Below are 19,596 nucleotides of genomic sequence, written 5' to 3' on the forward strand. Positions count from 1 at the left end.
AAACTAAGTGCCGAAATGGGAAGTTTAGCTCATCGTCCAGCCCATCACAGCATGATTTGGCAAGAGAAAGCAACTTCTGATACACAGATTTTGTTTTTGTCCTTTTTCTTTTTTTAGGAGATTGAGGATACTTGCAGATTCTGGCCTGAAGTCATTGATGACTATTGAGAGCAACAGATGAACAACCCCACAAGCTCATGCAATGATTTAAGTGTTTAATTACTGTAATAATTTGCACGGAATCTTAATAGAAAGCAAGGTCCCGTAGCTCAGTCGGTTAGAGCGTTGGTCTTATGAGCCGAAGGTCGCAAGTTCGAGCCTCGCCGGGACCATTTCGGCTTATAATGTCTGTAGTTTGAGTCATTAAATTTTACTTATGAAACATGTGAAATTTCACATATAATATAGCCAACGTGGCCATCCCCGAAAAGTCATACAAGGTTATCTCTTTGGTCTTTTATTTTTAATTTTATTTTGGAGTGAAACAGTTATCAATTTATAGTTGGCTGTTGGTGTTGATTGTCCATCTTGGGGGAGATCAAACACTGTCTTCACTATAGATGAGACGTCAACTAAGCTTAGCTAGTTCCACGTGGAGACTCTCACGTTGCATCTCCCCTTATTCTCCCCATTAAAAATGGCATTTTGCTTCTCTTGATTTCATGTTGATGTTACCAGTGCAACCAGAAGGTGCCAGAGCTTCTCCACCCTCAACCTATGATGGCTCCTCAATTTATGCATTGTTTAGTTTAGCTTAGAGCCGGATCGCTTTGTTCTGTGATTTTATCGTACATGGAAGATTGTTTAGATGCGGTTATTGTGGCATTCTTCAAGTGAAAATAGAACAGGTTGATTGTTGAAGGATGAAGTAGTACATTTGTTGAAATCTTGTTCACTGAAAAGTCGATATTGTTTCTGGTTTTCTACTTCGTCGGAGCCCCTTGCCAGACTCGGATAATTTCTCCTCTCTCTGTTTATACAGCGATGGGTCCTGAAGACTGCTTTAGGACAATAGTCAGCCTCAAGAAAGCAAAGGAAGGAACTTCCAGACAAGCAAAGGTACACTGTCAATGCTAGTTATGTCTATGAATTCCAATGTGTGCACTTCGTTTTTTGGGGTTTTGACTTGAGATTCTCCGACCTTGTCATGGTAGACAACCTTGTATTGTTTCAATTTGATCAGAAGACTGATAGCAAAGACCAAATGATACTCCCCTGCCCATTATTGGCCTCAACTGATAGTCTTGATTACAACTCACCTCTCTCAGATCACATAGTGAGCAGACTAATGGTAGATTTGAAATGAGTTTGACGATATTGTCTTTTGCAAATCAGCCTATTGATTTGATCAAAGGGAAGGTTTGATCGACAGCAAATGGAACTGTCAAAGATTCAAAGCTAAGTTATCTTCCTTGAACGACTCAAATTCTATATGAAATCTACTGACTATATGTGGCCAAAAACTTTTCAATTCCATCGTCGAATCAGTTGTCAACAGTTGCAATATGTGACTCCTAGAAAGCTAGTCCGCCCTCGATTCCACTGCCACCACTAAAATCCTGAGCGAAACCTTTTCCTGGTTTCCATCCTAGACAATGTCCATGCCATGCCCTTTCTCTAATCTGCTTGGACGCATCTTCGAAATAGGTGGAATTTTGTGCTGCAAAGTCAAATGGTTCCAAGCAGGATTCACAAAGAAAGTCGGGTATTCCTGGAAAGCAGATTGAAGATACTGTGGCAACTAGGATTCAAGCTTCATTTCGTGCATTTCTGGTATGGTAAGAATAATCTCTCACTTTCCATAGCTAGACAATGTATAAGGCGACCTAATAACTTTTTCTTTTTCCATTTCTCCTAGGCAAGAAGGACATTGTATCGGCTGAGATGTGCAGTGAGGTTCCAAAGTTTGACTCATGGTCTACCCACAACACAGCAAGTGTTGACCGCACTTGTATATTTGCATTCGTGGAGCAGGGTCCAAACCCAGATTAGAGCTCGACGAATTACCATGGTCGCCGAGGCACACATGGGGCAAAAGAGACTGGAAAATCAGTTGAAATTTGAAGCCAAGCTCCAGAAGCTAGAGGTACAGCCACTCCCCTTAGCTTCTAGAGCCAAAATCTCTATTTTAGCTCCAATTATATCAATGCTTAAACTACGATCGCCAATCGATTTGGTGGCATCTACATGTAGGCGGCTGAATGGAACATAGAACACTTTACTCTATGCTTGATGATAGACTGAGTGCAGGCTAACCCCGTAGCCAGCATGTTGGTTTCCCTCTCAGTTTACCCAAATTCGAAAGACAGTCGGATCCAGGTTTTGTTTTATGGGTTGGATCCATTTTAAATGCACGTAGTATGCATTGTCATGGTCTTTGAGTTTCTCAGCATACTTGTGTTGCATAAAACGCATTCTTATTCAGATACTAGATGTTCTTTTCCTCATTATAAAGAGAAGACACTTCTATCGGTCCCTTCTGAATTCTCTGTTCAGACCCGATTCAAGTTGATGCCGAGAGCTACTGGTCTAAGGATCGAAAAACCACATCAGTAACAGTAACTCTCCTAATTTGGAAGAAGAGTGTAAATACCATCATTATAGCACCTCAGCAATGTTTATCAAACGTTGTCGGGCTCGTCTGAATGACATCTAAAAGCATGGAAAACTTTCGTATAAATGCTAGTTTTTCCTCTCCCCTGACAGCTCGATTGGTGTGGAGGCCCTGGAACCAAGGCGGATATCCTGGCATAGATACAGCAAAGAGAAGCAGCGGCCACCAAGTGCGAGAGAGCCGTGGCATAAGCCTTGTCTCATCAGGTCCGCAGCTACTGACGTTATGATCCCACGTCCTAACAACACGATCTGATAATTTTAAAACCATTTGCAGTGGAGGGCTAACTCCAGTTGAGCTACTATCTCAGTCAACCTCTTATTGTCTTGACAAAGAATGTTCGGGTTGGAGCTGGTTGGAACGTTGGATTGCTGCCCGGCCCAGGGAAATCCTACCTCAGTCGAATTCAACTGAGATGACAGCGAAGCAGCTCGGCAAATCGGCAAAGCCACATAATACCCAAAGGTCAAAACAGCTTCAATTGTACTATCAAAATCTGGCAACTCAGAGGCAATCGCTATTCTCATGCAATTCCAGATTGGCGATGTGACGCAAGCTTATGAGATTCTTGAATTCTTTATTTCAAGGTTGAGATGAGATTTGTGAGAGTAGCAGCTGCAGTCTCTAAGAGGTATGGGACATGTCACACTCAGGAATTGGCATAATCTTTCTTCCCTGGACAACTGAATATTTTATGAACCGGACTATGATTTCTCGCCGGCTGTCTTTAATAAATCTGGTGGATGTAACTGCCGAGCTCTGAGATTTGGATTGCTCAATAATGTTTGTAATAATATGTATCTGTATCATCCTATTAGACACCAGTCCAGAAAAGAAAATAAACAAAGCTAGAGACAGAGAGAGATTTTGTCACTCTCTTCAAAAATTCAAAAAGAAGCTTTGCAAATCTAAAGATAACCTAGTGAAAATATTTTGCCCCCTCTCCACTTTCGCCCAAATCCTCTCTCATTTTGTTACTAGACCGACTCTCATGAATCTCTCTCTCTAGCATTCAATTCAAACACCTCAGATTTTTTCCCCTACTAGATTGATGAATTTGCAAATGGGTTGGATTCTTAATGAAGTTGCGAATGGATTGGATTTTAATGAAGCTAAGAGTGTGCATGGTAACACTTCTGCTTCAGAAATAACTTCTGACCAGAAGTTGATTTTTCTACTACTTCTAATTACAAGTAAATTATTCTATTTCTACTCCAGAAGTTGATTTCTGATGTGTTTGATAATAGGATAAAATTTCTGTTTCTGGAATAGAAATTCGTGTGGTAATGGTTGAAAATTTCTACGTTGGCCGACGACGGCGGTTGTCGGCGAAGGTTGGCAATGGGCGAAGATTGTCAGCAATGGGCGGCGGGGCAACAGTGGTTGGCAATTGTTGGCGGTGGGCAAGGTATGGCAGCAGTGGCGGCGGCAAGGGAGGTTTGCGGTGGTAGCCAAATGTGGTCGGCAGGGGACGATGGGTGGTGACGGGCGGCGGCGGGTAGCGGCTTTGGATTTCTGCTTTAGAAATTATATTACCAAACGGATTTATATTCTAAAAGTACTTTTGAAGCACAAATTCTATTCCGAAAGTGTTGCCATGCGCGCCCTAAGTTACAACTTTTGTCCCTTCATTTATGGGTTTTCTTTTTAGTTGTTTTCCTTTTGCAACTTTGTGTGACAGGCCGAGGTTTTCCTGGCTAGACCGGTCGATCATATGGCCAAGAAGAACACCAAGACTTGCTGTGTTTAGGCAACCGAGGTTTCCTAAGGTTTTCTATGACTCTCTAGATTATTTTTTGGGGCAGGCGATACTGTAATTGTCCTTTTCTCTAGCAGTTTCTTATTTATTGTGGATGGTTAGGTAGATGGGGATGCGATCTTAGCCATCGGATTTAATAGAGATCAACGGTTGTAATCCGATGCCCTCTATTATATAAAGAGATGTCCTCATTTGATCATCCACAAACAAAATACAAAAGGCATTCTTCCAGAGTCTCTCTCTTGAACTCTTCTCTCTCTACGCGATATGGGTGAATCATCAAACAAAAGGCTTGGTTTAGACTCTCAAGTATCGGCCCCACTTTTGCATGAAATTCACCACCAAAAAGGGTGAATCATCAAACAAAAGGCTTCACTTAGACCCTCAAGTGTCGGCCCATGACATTTGCATGAAATTCACCACCAAAAAGGCATGGCATTTATAATACACAGATCAAAGAACAACCCCAACCTTTTTATTTTTGGACAAAAAAAAAATGTGGGTATGCAAAGATTAACTTCTCCGCAAATCCAAATCATATCCAAATCGAAGATTATTTTCCCGAAGTGAAAATTCGAAACTGATACAGAAAAAAAGTTTGCTTTTTTAAGAGACCAAGGTCAACGTTGTTTGGCTATTTGTTAAGGAAAGAGGTCAGGAAGATCTTCATGCGAGATTCTTTCTCATGAATCCTATTTGTGCTGCTACAAAGTGTCATGCTTTCACCATGCAATAAGCCCTCATCTTATAGCAAGACATGAATTGGTTCAGAGACAGAACTAGATAGATGCCAGCGAATATTAGATTTTACATTCCCTCAATCCATTCAAAGTAAGCTCTTTAGGATCTTTACGGATTCATAAAAATCGAGAGGATCATTGAGACATAGATTATCACAAGATTTTTGGGGCTAGAATATAGATTGTACTTCCATAGGCTTTTTTTTTTTTTCACTAGATAAAACCACGAATTTGCTCTTTCTTTTTCGGCATAGAATGAATCATAGCTCCAAAGTCCAAAAGCTACTTTTAAGCAGTGAATTCGGAGGAGAGACTTCACGATATAGATCGACCTGTACTGAGCAATTTCATTTGCCAGCTTCAACGTAATTTCGTAGAGATGAGCCTTAATCATCTTTCCTATCATATTATTCAAAAGCAAAATTACGAAAGAGATGCCAGCAAACATTTAGATTTAGATTCTCTCAAACGATGCACTTTATGGTGTAAGCTTCTTGGAATTTTTACAAATTGGTAAAAATTAAAAAGGTGATTGAGATATAGATCATCACAAAAAAAATTTGGCCAGAATATAGATTGTACTTTCATAGACAATATCTTTGTTTACTAAATCAGAACAAGAATTCGCTATTTCTTTTTCGGCATAGAATGAATCACAGATTCAAAGACCTAAAGGCTACTTTTTAAGTAGTGAATTCGGAAGCAAGAGACTTGGAGGGTCACGATATAGATCGGCCTATACAGAAGAATTTCATTAGCTAGTTTCATCGTAATTTCATAGAGACAAGCCTTAATCATCTTTCCTATTGTGTATTCAAAAGGAAAATTATGGTTTAGAGATAGAACAAGACAGATGTTAGCGAAAATTAAATTTAGATTCCCTCTATCCAAACACTTTATGGATAAGCTCCTTAGAAGGGTCACGATATGGATCGGTTTGTACCGAGCAATTTCACTAGCTAGCTTCACCGTAATTTCGTAGAGGAACCTTGATCATCTTTCCTATTGTGTTATTTAGAAGGAAAATTATGGTTTGAGACAAAACAAGACAGATGCCATCAAATATTAGATTTAGATTCCCTCAATCCATGCCCTTCATGGATAAACTCTTAGGATCTTCACAGACTAGAAAAAAATAAAAGGGTGATTAAGACAAAAATCAGCACAAAATTTTGTGGCCAGAATATATATTGTACTATCATAGACATATATTTTTTCACTAAATGAAAAGACAAATTCGCCGTTTCTTTTTCGGCATAGAATGAATCGGAGATTCAAAGTTCCACAAGCTACTTTTAAGTGGTGAATTCGGGGAGGAGAGACTTGAAGGGTCGCGATATGGATCGGCATGTACGGAGCAATTTCATTGGCTAGCTTCATCATAATTTCATAGAGACGAGCCTTAGTCATCTTTCATATTATGTATTCAAAAGGAAAATTATGGTTTATAGACATAACAAGATAGATGCTAGCGAATATTAGATTTAGATTCTCTTAATCCAAGCATGTTATGGATAAGCTTCTTACGATCTTTACATATTGGTAGAAATTAAAAAGGTGATTGAGACATAGATCATCACAATTTTTTTAGAATATAAGTTGTACTATCATAGACAATATCTTTTTTTTTCCTGAATAGAAACACAAATTTGCTCTTTCTTTTTCGGAATCGAATGAATCATAGATTCAAAGTCTTAAGGTATGTTTTTTAGGTAGTGAATTCATGATCGACCTATATCGTGCAATTTTATTATCTAGCTTCACCATAATTTCTGTAGCGACGGGCGTCCAAGGATATATCATATCTTGTTGGCTCTCTTGTCGTATTCAATGTCGTATTCAATACAAAGATTTCCTAAGATTCGGAAAAGATTATAGTGACCACATCAAGTATCTAACCGTGAGATTCTCCCTAATCCAATACGCTCCAACTTTTATTACCATCATCATCTTGTCCTTTCCCCTTTCCTCAATCATTAATTCCTGAAAAATTAAGAGAAATCTATTTCGACAACACATGATCTTGGCCTGAACAACATAAAAAAGAAATGCATAGCTCAGTTTCGTTGGATTGCGCTCATGCTCACGGGTTCGGTTCTATCTCATTTCTTAGGACACCAGTTGATGCCTATGCCCCAAAAAGTACACAGTACTACTCTTCCATGATATGCTGCATTAGAGTTTATAATTTATCAAACTAAGTGCCGAAATGGGAAGCTCAACTCATCGTCCAGCTCATCAGAGCATGATTTGGCAAGTGAAAGCTGTTAGCTTTTGCGGAAGAGTATGTTGGTTTTTGGTGAGTATGTGAGTGATTGGGTTAATGCAATGGTAGGTGCATGGACTTATCAAGCAACAATGGGGCAAGGACACATTATTATGTTGGAGAGGGATTGGGAAAGGCAAAGTAGGGAGCAAAGGGAGATACAGAGTTTCATATTACGAAGCCTTGTAGAAAAGACTTAAATTTTTGTTCTGCTGGGCGTGACTTTCAAGTGGAGAGGGGTTGGTTATTTATAGCCCTCTTCCACTGCCATTAGAAGGAAAATTCTAGACCAACTTTCATGGATATCTCTCTGGACTTTTCTTACACACATGCCTAATATCTTATATATTTTCTACAACTTTCTAGACTATTCATCCGAGTCTCTATTCTCTAATTATCTTGAACATGCTAAGACTTCTAAAAATTGGATCACTTTCAAGGGCTTAATACTAAAAAAACTTCAACTTTAGCATCTGTTCTAATAATATCCAAAATTTTTGTCTCACAAAAGGCTTCCAATTTTACTTTTATCCAAATTTTACCGATCTAATACCAAAAAGAAAAAATTCTCAACTTTAGCATCTATCCCAATTATATCTAAAATATTTTTTTGTCTCATAAGAAAAATCCCAACTTTTACTTTTATCTCAATTCAACTATGTTAACCTTCCATCCATAATTATCTCAACAAAGCCGACATGTAAAATCCTCTAACTTCTCTTATGTTGTTCGCTTTCCTTACACATTGCGGGAGATGCAGAGTCACTCAAGACGGTGCGTTTCGGATTCTCTCTGGCACTTAACATCCCAAATAATGGCTAGACTTGGAGATCTGATAATTTGGGTGAACGATCTTAAACCTCGTCGCCTCTGAAACTTGCTATTTTCGAATTTCGAAGTTTCATTAGTAAATTCGAGCCATGGACAAAAAAAAGTTTTGGATATACCGGGAAGGAAGCGGAGACAAGCTCGAACCTGAAGCGGGTATGCTATACCCAATACCAAGCTCTCATGGCCAACATTCAAGGGACTGCCTTTTAGATTTCAAAGTTGGGGTCTTTTTTAGTATTAAGCCGATAGAATCTGGACAAAAGTAAAAGTTTGGGGTTTTTTATGAGAAAAAAAGTTTTAGATATAATTGGGACTATACTAAAGTTGGCGTTTTTTTTTAGGATGTGCGCAGATTCTGGCCTAAAAGATGATCTGGAAATGAAAAGATAACAACACCAGACATGCTATGCAATGCTTCAGGAAAAGCTTTGCATGAAGTCATTGATGATTATTGAGACCAACAGACGAACAACCCCTACTGTAATTATTTGCACGAAATCCTAATAAATGAAAGGTCCCAAAGCGCAGTCGGTTAGAGCGTTGCACTTATGAGTCGAAAGTCGCGAGTTCGAGTCTCCCATGATAAGCCAAACAAGCATTTCCCTTTCGTCTTTCGTTTTTAATGTTTATTTTTTTGCAGTGAAACATTTATCAATTTATAGTTGGCTGTTGGTGTTGATTGTCCATCTTGGGGGAGATCAAACACTGTCTTCACTATGGATGGGACGTCAAGTAAGCTAGCAAGTTCCATGTGGAGACTCACGTGGCATCTCCCCTTATTCTCTACATTAAAAATGGCATTTTGCTTCTCTTTGTTTTCACGTTCACATTACCAGTGCAAGCAGAAGGTGCCAGAGCTTCTCCATCCTCAACCTATGATGGCGCCTCCAATTTGTGCAATGTTTAGTTTAGCTTAGCATCGGATCGCTTTGTTCGGTGATTTTGGCGTACATGGAAGATTGTTTATATGCTGATTGTTGAAGGACGAAGTAGTACATTTGTTGAAATCTTGATCCCTGAAAAGTCGATATTGTTTCGGGTTTTCTATTTCGTTGGAGCCCCTTGCCGGGCTTGGATAATTTTTTATCTTTCTCTGTTTATACAGCGATGGGTCCTGGAGGCTGCTTCAGGACAATAGTCAGCCTCAAGAAAGCAAAGGATGGAACTTCCGGACAAGCAAAGGTACACTGTCAATGCTAGTTATGTCTATGAATTCCAATGTGTGCACTTCGTTTTTTGGGGTTTTGTCTTGGGATTTTTCGATCTTGTCAAGGTAGACAGCCTTGTATTGTTTCAATCTGATCAGAAGACTGATAACAAAGACCAAATGATACTCCCTTGCTCATTATTGGCCTCAACTGATGGAGTCTTGATTATAACTCACCCCTCACAGACCACATAGTGAACAGACTAATGGTAGATTTGAAATGAGTTTGATGATATTTGCTTTTGCAAATCAACCTATTGATGTGATCAAAGGGAAGGTTTGATCGATGGCAAATGGAACTATCAAAGATTCAAAGCTACGTTATTTTCCTTGAACGACTCAAATTCTATATGACATCTACTGACTATACGATGGCCAAAAATGTCTTCAATTCCATCGTGGAGTCTGTCAACAGTTGCAATATGTGACTCTTAGAAAGCTAGTTCGCCCTCGATTCCACTGCCATTGCTAAAATCCTGAGAGAAACCTTTTCCTGCTTTCCGTCCTAGCCAATGTTCCTTCCATGCCGTTTTTCTAATCTGCTAGGACACGTCTTCGAAATAGGTGGAACTTTGCGCTGCAAAGTCAAATGGTTCCAAGCAGGATTCACAAAGAAAGTCGGGTATTCCTGGAAAGCGAATTGAAGATACCGCGGCAACTAGGATTCAAGCTGCATTTCGTGCATTTCTGGTATGGTAAGACTAAGTTCTTTCACTTTCCATAGCTAGACAATGTATAAGGCGACCTAATATCTATTTCGTTTTCCACTTCTCCTAGGCAAGAAGGACACTGTATCGGCTGAGATGTGCAGTGAGGTTCCAAAGCTTGACTCATGGTCTACCAGCAATACAGCAAGTGTCGACCGCACTTGGCTATTTGCATTCGTGGAGCAGGATCCAAACCCAGATCAGAGCTCGACGGATTAACATGGTCGCCGAGGCACACATGAGGCAAAAGAGACTGGAAAATCAATTGAAGTTTGAAGCCAAGCTCCAGAAGCTAGAGGTACAGCCACTCCCCTTAGCTGCTAGAGCCAAAATCTCTATTTTTGCTCCAATCATATCAATGCTTACATTATGATCGTGGATCGATTTGGTAGCATCTATATTTAGTCGGCTAAATGGAACATAGAACACTTTACTCTATGCTTGATGATAGACTGAGTGCAGGCTAATCCGTACCCAGCATGTCGGTTTCCATCTCAGTTTACCCAAATTCTCAAGACAGTCCGATCCAGTTTAAATGCGCGTAGCATGAATCGTCCCTTTCTTGAAATCATCCCATATTTGTACTCTTTTGAACCCCGGGCAAACAGCAGAGCGTTCTGGAGTTGATGCCAAGAGCTACTGGTCTAAGCATCGAAAAACCACCATCAGTATCTCTCCTAATTTGGAAGAAGTGTAAATTCCATCATTATATCACCACAGCAATGTTTGTCTAAGGTTGTCGGGCTCATCTGGATGACATCTAAAAGCACGGAAAACTGTCATATAAATGCTAGTTTTTCCTCTCCCCCGACAGCTCGAATGGTGTGGAGGCCCTGGAACGAAGGAGGACATCCTTGCAAAGATACAGCAAAGAGAAGCAGCGGCGGCCAAGCGCGAGAGAGCCCTGGCATACGCCTTGTCTCATCAGGTGTGCAGCTACTGAGGTTATGATCCCACGTTGTTCTAACGACGCAATCTGATAATTTTAAAACCGTTTGCAGTGGAGGGCTAACTCCAGCTACTATCTCAGTCCACCTTCTTACTGTCTAGACAAAGAATGTTCGGGTTGGAGCTGGTTGGAACATTGGATTGTGACCCAGCCCTGGGAAATCCGACCTCAGTTGAATTCAACCGAGACAACGGCGAAGCAACTCGGCAAATCAGCGAAGCCACATAATACCCAAAGGTCAAAACAGCTTCAACTGCACTATCGAAACCTGGCAACTAAGAGGCAATTACCATTCTCATGCAATTCCAGATTGGCAATGTGACATAAGCTTATGAGATTCTTGAGTTCTTTATTCCAAGATTGAGATGAGGTTTGTGTGAGTAGCTGCTGCAGTCTCTAAGAGGTAAGGGACATAAGTCATACTCAGGAATGGTGTAATCTTTCCTTCACGGACAACTAAATATTTGACGAACTAAATTATGAATTGTCGCTGGTTGCCTTTTAATAAATCTGGTGGATGTAACTCTGCCGAGCTCTGGGATTTGGATCGTTCAATAATGTGTGTTATAATATGTATCTTTATCATCGTATTAGACTCCAGCCCAGAAAAGAAACCAAACAACAGTATAGCCTCATTGTCTGTATTTGCTTTAGACTGATCAAAAGAAACATAAAAAACGGTAGAGTCCAACTCATGCATCAATCAAGAAAGATCATCTCCCAATAGTTTTAATCAAATGAAGCTCAAGTGCCCACCGCCCACGGACATCGGCTAATTCACCAATCGCAGCAAAATCCTATTCATCTTCGAACTATTGGTTATCTACTCATCGGACACTTCATGCACTAGTGCACCAAGTTCCCGCGGTTGAGAGCTCGAGCTCCTTTTTTGCTCTCGGATTCGCTTCTGAACACAGGCGTATCGTAGAGGCTATACAGATGGTGTGAACATTATATGCCCTCTAAGACAAGGCTTAGTTCCAGGTTTGGTAGAGCTACCAAGCATGGGACAACCACTTCAATTTCTCAACGTCCACGCAAAGACGCCCCAGGTGCTTTTAATGTCTATGCAAAGCAAGGATTTATTTCCAGCCAGACTCGAAGAGATTTTTTCCAGCATGCACTAAAGTTTCCAGAGGATAGGGGGACCATTGCCAGATGGGGAAGTACCTCATATTCGGTAATATCCATCTGTCAATTCTTGTTCTTCCACAACTGTGTTAGCTCAACCTATGTACTCATCTAAGTGCGCGGCGCTCTGGCGCTTCGCAGTAACTAGCAAGCAATTCTTCTCGTAGGACCCAAGAATAAGGCCAGAGAACAGGTGGTGATGCTCTAATTTAAGTGACCCAGGTTGTGAACGGATGACGGTCCTGTTTCGACAAGGTTGCATTCGCATTGAGAACGCCCCCCCAGGATGCATTTCATACTCGATTCGACATCGGAAACCCCCTGTTGGCTTCCATTTCTGAAATCTGACCGAAAATCCTACCCAAGTTCTTCTGGACCAGTTTTGTGGAAATAAACAAAGTGACACTATCTTCAGCAAAATGGGGGATTCTTCTTCTTTTTCCTTTTCATTACCATGCAAGGAGGGCTTTAAAAGGTCCATTTCAAACCCATCCCAACAGTTTGCTACTCTGTCTGAGAGTTCACAGAAAATGACATAAGGTCCCCAGGTGCGAGTGAGTGATGACAGAATAGAAGTATTACTGTTTTAATTCTTACACTCCTCTCACCAAGGGGTTGCAAAATGGGCTAATTGTTCCACCAAAAAGAAGCAAGAAATGCACAGAGAGAGCAAAAAACTCTCTTTCAATCTACACCTCAAACTGACCATTTTTAAACACCGGAAAGAGACCCCCTCGCATCCCTTGTGAACGAGAAAGCAACTAGAAGTCTCAAAAAATTGAATATCCAACCACTCACCCAAACCAATTTACTAAATTTGCAGTGATTGCCTAGTCAAAGAATCTTCAAAAGAACGTCAAATTCAGAATGTGTGTTTTGGGAGACGGGGCTGCCCACTGTCGGATTCATTTGTTTCAGGGTGGAAAACAGGGGATGCCACGTTTCAGCACAACCTCTTTGACTAGGAAGCAAACAGGGATGACATTCATCGACTCTGGGAACAAAAACACAGACTGGTCCGAATTCAAAATAGAGTCAACACATCAAACAAAAGTTGAGCTCAAATGTCAACAGAGCCAACTCAAACATGACAGTGGAAAAAAGTGCTAGAAACAGTACCAACATGTAGATACTTAAAAACAAACCAGGGATTGAAAACGCCTGAGATGACGAAATCTCTTCAGAATTTTCCCTCCCATGCGGTTTCGTTTCACCATTAAACTCCAAATGTACCCAAATTCTCTCCCGGCTAACAATCTGCTAAAGTTGCTCGTTCTTGTTCACCTTGATCAAGAAAGTACAATGATTGCTGACAACCCTTTCCTGCGTGTACATCCACGAGAAGAACCGATGAAAAAGGATGAAACTTCAACGAATGCAAGATCTTTCTTTGTCTAGCACACCTGCAATGAGGGAGAGAGAGTTGAGATTTTTTTTTCAATGCTCCTGTTCAATGGTGGGAATCGGAGGAAGCAGAGGACGGCTTGTCAAGAATGCCGTCGTGCTCTCCGTGTTGCCCTTGAATCCGTGCCGGAATGTGATACCCGGAGAACCCGCCGGACGCGAATCCCACGGCGGGTGAAATTGGGTGGATGGAATGCTGGATTTGGTGATGATGATGATCGGACGATGATAGTGTCGGGTCCATCCAAGCACGAATCACGGGCATGTTACTGGACTGAAGGGGTCCCCTCTGTGCGAAAAACTGGCCTTGGCCAAACAACGGCTGCACCGCCGCTGTGGCCGCCTCAGGCTGCGGCGGGGCAAACATGAACCCACCGCCTCCGCCACCGTTGCTTCCGCCGGCGCTCCACGGCGCAGTCCTCTGGAACCTTCCGATGTCTGAAGCTGGGTTGGTGTTGTGGTGGGTGTGCTCAGAAGGCCACAGAGAAGCGGCGGGCGACGAATCAAACCCTAGCTGCGGAGTTCCGGAGAAGACCACGTGATGGTCATGTGACTGCTGTCGCAGCAAAACACGGTCTTGGAATGATTGCAGGGAGAGGCGAAGATCTTGGCTCTGGCTACTGGTTCTTGACAACAAATCCGGTGGATGGGAGTGGTAGCTCTGGAACTGCACGGACGACGGTGGTGGGCCGACGCCCATCGGGAAGAAGGACTTGATTGTGTCGGCGATGGAGTCCGAGTCCAGAGATGGAGGTAGAAAGCTGGTGGTGTTGGGGTTGCTCTGGTGGTGGCTGTTGATTTGTTGCTGCTGCTGCTGCAGATTTCGGATATCGTCAGCCGCCGCGTCCACAGCTGCCTGGTGCATATCCACCGGGCTCTCCCGCTCATCCGTTGCCTGTGGATGATGGGTCGCTGCAGTGGTGGCGGTAGGCTTCCAGGCAGGGAGCTCCGCGAGCTCGTCAATGGCGGCTTTGGCCTTCTTGATGAGCCAGTCGACCGCCTTGCTCGGGCGATCGTAACCGAGACGGTCCTGGACGTCATAGAACTGGATGGCGGTGTGGGCCGACAGCCGCACGCGGCGGTCCCTCGGCCCCTTGGCGGTGCATACCTTGCTGTGCCGGTCCTTCCTCCCGGTGGACCGAACAATGTGGCCTCCTTGGACCTCCACGATCTCTCCTCCACCGCCGCCGCCGCCTCTCCTCATTCCCAATCTTGAAGAGGTAGCCGCCGCCTGTTGGGGGTGGTGGTTGTCTCCCATTTTTCTTGCATATTCGGCGGTCTGGTCAGCGAGAGCTAGTGAGGCTGAGGAGGGAATATAAGACCTCTTTTTGGGTGGTTGCACTTGTGGCTGTGAAGATTGAGTGGTCTCTTCCTCTAACCTTCCATAGCAGAAGCTCTGTGGGTGGTCTGGCTGGGCTTGTGTGCTGAGAAGATACAGTTGGTGAGCGTCTAGCTGGAAGTGGTGTTGTTGCTTTGCTGATTGTCGATTCTGTTCTTCTTCCTCTGCTTCTTGTTCTTCTTCCTCTGCTTCTTGCCCTACATGCCTCGAGTTCTGAAGAGGATTGTGTTGAAGATGATGATAAAAGTGATGATAGTGTTGATTCCTTTGAGGATCCAGACTCAGGCCCTTGTGCTTGTCCTCTTCTTCTTCCAGCTTTCGACGAGTGAGAGAGAGAGAGAGAGATTGAGAGTGCTTAAAAACTAAGTCTTTATTGATCTGCAACGAGCTCTGTGAAATCTGGAAGCTGCTTTTGGTGCTCTCTCTCCCAAAAGTGTGTGCAGTCATCCAGGTCTTCCACTTCCATCTCCCCACCCCTCCCAGCTGCCCCCAACTCCTCCAAACGGAACCAGGAGAACCAGAGACTTTAGAAAAAGATGAACCCCTCTCACTTCTTTCTCAACATCACCCCTCTAACCCATCTCTCTCACCCTCAGTTTCTCTTTCCTCTGTTTGCTTGGTTTTGTTAGTACACAGCTTTTGATGACTTGGCCGCTTCTATGCGCAATTTGTACTAACCAAGACAAGTACTTTGGGTCAACACCCACTTGACCAAACCCACAACTGTGAACAACACAAAGTTCAAAAGGAAGGGGGGAGTCTTTCCTTCTCTTGGAGAGACAAGAGTAGTGAGAGAGCCTTCAGTAATTGCAGAGTCAAGGTGGAGAAGGATCAGATTACTGCTCCCTCTCTCCCTCTCTCTCTCTCTCTCACAGAGAGCCCTTGACGATGCCACTGATGAAGGTGGCAGATTCCATCAGAGAGGGAAGATTAATATCTCCTCTGAGGGGGTTCTCTTGACAGCCTACAACGCACAAAAGAGGCAGACACCAACCAAAAAGGACTCGACTCGACCCCTGTTTTTTACCTCCCACTCAATCATCTCACCAGAGTCAGCTCTGACGATTTTCATTTTCAACCCTCATCTCTTTTACCAACACAAATTATTTCCCCTCGCTGCTAATCAAAAGATAAAAAACGCTTTCTTGATTATTATTTTTGCTTTACAATCCAGTTAAAAAGCGAGGAACCCTTGGTTGTGGATCAATGGACTCTGTTTGGATGCTTAATGGGTAGATAGATAGATCCCTTTGTATGCCACCACGACACCTTTTGAAAGTGACCCAATTCAGCTTTTCCCCTCTCTCTCTCCAGCTTTCTCTCTCCATCTTTATTGCTTCGCTTAAAAGAAACATCATCTTCCTTCCCCCAATTGCCCTCGCCAATCCAAACTTTATGTGGCTTGTTTTGTTACTCTACATGGCATCTCAAGGGGGCCTGGCTTCTTTTGCCCTTTTCTTATCTATCTTCCATTATTCTTTTGATCTGTATCTCATTTCCCATTCTCTCTCTCTCTCTCTCTCTGCAGCAAGCATGCTATCGCTGTCCGTGTCATTGTATGGTTGTGCTTGTGCTTTTGAATCCGAGTTACTTCTCTGCCCCTTTATCTTTGGTAGGCTGCCGTTATTGGCTAATTTCATGCTTTTAATAATGGAATAATGCCATAAATGGTTCCTAAATTTTGATCAATTATATAATGTGATCCCTTAACTTTAGCCAAATATCCAATGTAATCCCTATATTTTTTAATTTGACTAATATGGTCCCTGAACTTTTGAAACATATTCAAATTAGTCTTCGAAATATAGGAAAATGTTCAATGTAGTCCTTCCGTTAATTCAAGTTTATGGATGACATTGGGCATTTTCTTATGGTTCGGGGACTTAATTGAACATATTTCAAAAGTTGAAAGACCACATTGAACAAATTGAAAGTTCGTGGAGTGTATTGCACATTAAGCTAAAGTTCATAGGCCATATTAGTCAAATTAAAAGTTCAGGGACCACATAACATATTGTGTCAAAATTTAAGGACTATTTGTGTCATTTTTCCTTTAATAATTTTGCAGTTTTTCTTCGAAGCCAATTAATTCTATACATCGCTAAATTTGCGACACGGATAGGCCTTCTCTTGCCCTTTCATCTCCTCAAAATCCTTTCTCTTTGCATGAAACATTCACAAAAAAATAAAAATAATAACAAGATTAGTAGCTTTTAAATGTCCTGCACAAAAGATAAAATGAATTCAATAAACAAGTTAAGATGGTGACCGATACATATTTCTCATGAAATAGTTAAGGTTTTATTGATTGTACACAGTATTTTTCACAGGAGTCATATCCATCAATATTGGTATAAAGATTTGATATCATTAATAGTTTATGAAATGTCTAAATGATGATGCTAGATTTAGCAAGAAAAGTTTTCAATATATATAAATGTGGCGTAGTATGTTTCAAGGGTTGGGCTGTTCTCCTATTAAAGCGGTACGTGAATTGGGTTCAAAATGTCGTAAGACGGTTTGATCCATATCTAGTGTGAGCATTCTCATTTTATACATGAATGTTTCTTTTTGAATTTTTGTGGAAAACTTATTCTCCATAATATTTGGACAATTATTGATGCAAAAAGAATAACTAGTTGCAAAAAAAAAAAAAGTAAAAGTAAGGGATTCCGGGTTCACCCCTAGCAAGTAGAATATCATAAAGCTGTTGCATGAAATTGTACCAAAAACATTTCTTTTACTTTTTTCCAGCTTTTTTTGTCATTCTATTTGCTTATTTTTCACTTTTGATTACTATGTTAGATAATATTTTTCCTTTGAAACCTTACATATTCTCTGATTATATAAGATTTGAAACCCAGTTTCTTTACCTTTTTTAGCACCATCGATAGCTTGTTCATACAAGAATACACATGACTAGGGGAAAATTATTCTTTAGGTTGCGTTTGGTAATCGGGATAAAAATCAAAATAGGATAAATTTATCCTATTATGTGAAAGGCTCTCGCCCGAAAGAGGATAAAGTGAGATAAAATTATACCATGGAGATGGATAGGATTTCTTATGTTAATGGTATAAAATCTAATTTTTTTCTCGAAAAAGAAAACTTCTCAAAAAATAAAATTAAAATAATAATTAAATATAAATTATATTTTAATTATAATTTAAAAATAAAAAATGTATAATTTTTTATTTATTACTAGATGTATTTATAAATTTTAGTTTTCTTTCTACTCTATTGCATATATTTTGTACATATATACACACGCGCGTGCGCACTTCATATCTATCTCATTACATATTTTAGGTATAGTAGTATAATTCATCATTTAAAAAATTTATTAAGAAATGATGGAACAGAATAAAAATAATAAAATAAGAAATAAAAATAATAAAATAAGAAAAAAATGAAGTAGAAGAACCCAAATTTTAAGTGAATAAATTTGAACTTGTAAATGATATTTATAATGCTCAAAGAATGTCGGGCAATGAAATTTCTCAAAAAAACCTAGAAACCTCTATCTCCGTCTCTTATGTATTTTTGGTCAAATCATTAATTTTTCAAGCAAAAATTTATGTCAAAATATTTTCGAAAATAGTGATAATTTTTCTATTATCGATAACAATTTATGTCTAAATATTGTCGTGAACAATGATAATATTTTTCGTTCATTTTATTTTTGTAATCTATGCAAGCGATCATTTTTAAAAAAATATTTTTTAAATTATTCAAAATTTCGCAAAACAAATAGAGCTACAATTTCCTTCCTTTTTTTCATATGATAAAAGAGTTTGCACGAAAAAAGCCATAGTATTTGATCACTGGCAAGCGGAAATTCAAAGGCTTTATTGAATATTTGATGAAGAATTAAGGGGCTAAAAAGTATATTTAACTCTTTTTGTTGAAGCACTTTTATGTACATTGAGTTTTCCACTGTTTCTAATTAAAGAGATGTTCATTATCCTAGAGGCTTTAGTTTGAAAAATTCATATAAATTATGAGAAATGTGACATCCGGAAGAAATCATATCGACTGATTCATAAGTCAACTCCATCCCAATCAAACTTTAGACCGATCAATTGTATATAGGATATAAATAATAATGTTTCAAGTAAATCTGGTACAAAAAAGGATTTTTAGACCCGACACTAGGCCGGCCGAGGATTAGCTCTACCAAAAGGGTTTAATACCCTATTGAGGTTGTTTGGTATCGACGACGTATTTTGGGAAGCCTATAATGTTGTGCTTGGTTAGCAACATTAGGATGGCATGGAAGTCTCATTCTTTGTAGTCATACGCTTGGTTGGCAACATTGAATGGAAGCGGACATTCCCCTAATATGGAACAAAAATAGAATTACCTATATTTGAAATTGTATCATGTAATACAATCAAGTATCAGGATCTTAAAATTCATCAATTATAGATAAAAATTATGTCTAAAGGATAATATTATTAATGTTCAATAACTAATTATAAGAGAATATTCAGTAAGTTTCAATTATTACTTATTCAGTTATAAATAATAATCAATATTTTTATTGTGCTTATAATTAATGAATCATATGGATAATATCTGGAAATATTAATAATTTACTATTCAATAATATACAGTAATTGCTTATCTAAAGTATAATTAGTAAATTA

At 40.3% G+C, this 19,596-nt stretch overlaps 2 protein-coding genes and 1 non-coding gene across 5 annotated transcripts; 2 read left to right on the plus strand and 1 right to left on the minus strand.

The window, feature by feature from the left end:
• Positions 1 to 258: 258 nt before the first annotated feature.
• Positions 259 to 332, plus strand: TRNAI-UAU. The gene has a single exon. It is a non-coding gene; the product is annotated as a tRNA-Ile (tRNA).
• A 264-nt stretch (positions 333 to 596) lies between these two features.
• Positions 597 to 13,150, plus strand: LOC115755066 (protein IQ-DOMAIN 10-like). Of its 3 annotated transcripts, XR_007197414.1 has the most exons (6): positions 597 to 1,059; positions 9,982 to 10,107; positions 10,195 to 10,422; positions 10,939 to 11,052; positions 11,126 to 12,253; positions 12,372 to 13,150. XR_007197414.1 is itself a non-coding variant. In XM_030694334.2 (5 exons), exons 1-5 carry the CDS (start codon positions 985 to 987, stop codon positions 11,393 to 11,395), a joined length of 813 nt encoding a protein of 270 aa, XP_030550194.1. In that variant the 5' UTR covers positions 597 to 984; the 3' UTR covers positions 11,396 to 13,150. The 3 variants fall into 3 exon arrangements, 2 of the variants coding, with proteins under 2 accessions (XP_030550194.1, XP_030550195.1); XM_030694334.2 differs by having other exon boundaries at positions 11,126 to 13,150; XM_030694335.2 differs by lacking the exon at positions 597 to 1,059 and adding an exon at positions 9,182 to 9,392 and having other exon boundaries at positions 11,126 to 13,150.
• A 47-nt stretch (positions 13,151 to 13,197) lies between these two features.
• Positions 13,198 to 15,963, minus strand: LOC115755063 (transcription factor TCP4-like). The gene is made up of 2 exons (XM_030694329.2): positions 13,608 to 15,963; positions 13,198 to 13,527 (listed from the first exon to the last, which is right to left on the minus strand). The coding sequence occupies exon 1, from the start codon at positions 15,392 to 15,394 to the stop codon at positions 13,655 to 13,657; it is 1,740 nt and encodes a 579-aa protein (XP_030550189.1). The 5' UTR covers positions 15,395 to 15,963; the 3' UTR covers positions 13,198 to 13,527; positions 13,608 to 13,654.
• Between the last annotated feature and the right edge of the window lie 3,633 nt (positions 15,964 to 19,596).

The sequence above is a fragment of the Rhodamnia argentea genome, chromosome 2 (genome assembly GCF_020921035.1).
Source record: "Rhodamnia argentea isolate NSW1041297 chromosome 2, ASM2092103v1, whole genome shotgun sequence".
NCBI lineage: Eukaryota > Viridiplantae > Streptophyta > Magnoliopsida > Myrtales > Myrtaceae > Rhodamnia > Rhodamnia argentea.

What these genes read in the sequence shown, in the direction of transcription:
- LOC115755063 (XM_030694329.2), bottom strand. Translation starts at nt 15,394, where the DNA reads ATGACTGCACACACTTTTGGGAGAGAGAGCACCAAAAGCAGCTTCCAG.
- LOC115755066 (XM_030694334.2), top strand. Translation starts at nt 985, where the DNA reads ATGGGTCCTGAAGACTGCTTTAGGACAATAGTCAGCCTCAAGAAAGCA. An exon ending in GAACTTCCAGACAAGCAAAG is followed by an intron (nt 1,060 to 9,981) that starts GTACACTGTCAA and finishes TCTTCGAAATAG; the next exon opens with GTGGAACTTTGCGCTGCAAA. An exon ending in CTGCATTTCGTGCATTTCTG is followed by an intron (nt 10,108 to 10,194) that starts GTATGGTAAGAC and finishes CACTTCTCCTAG; the next exon opens with GCAAGAAGGACACTGTATCG.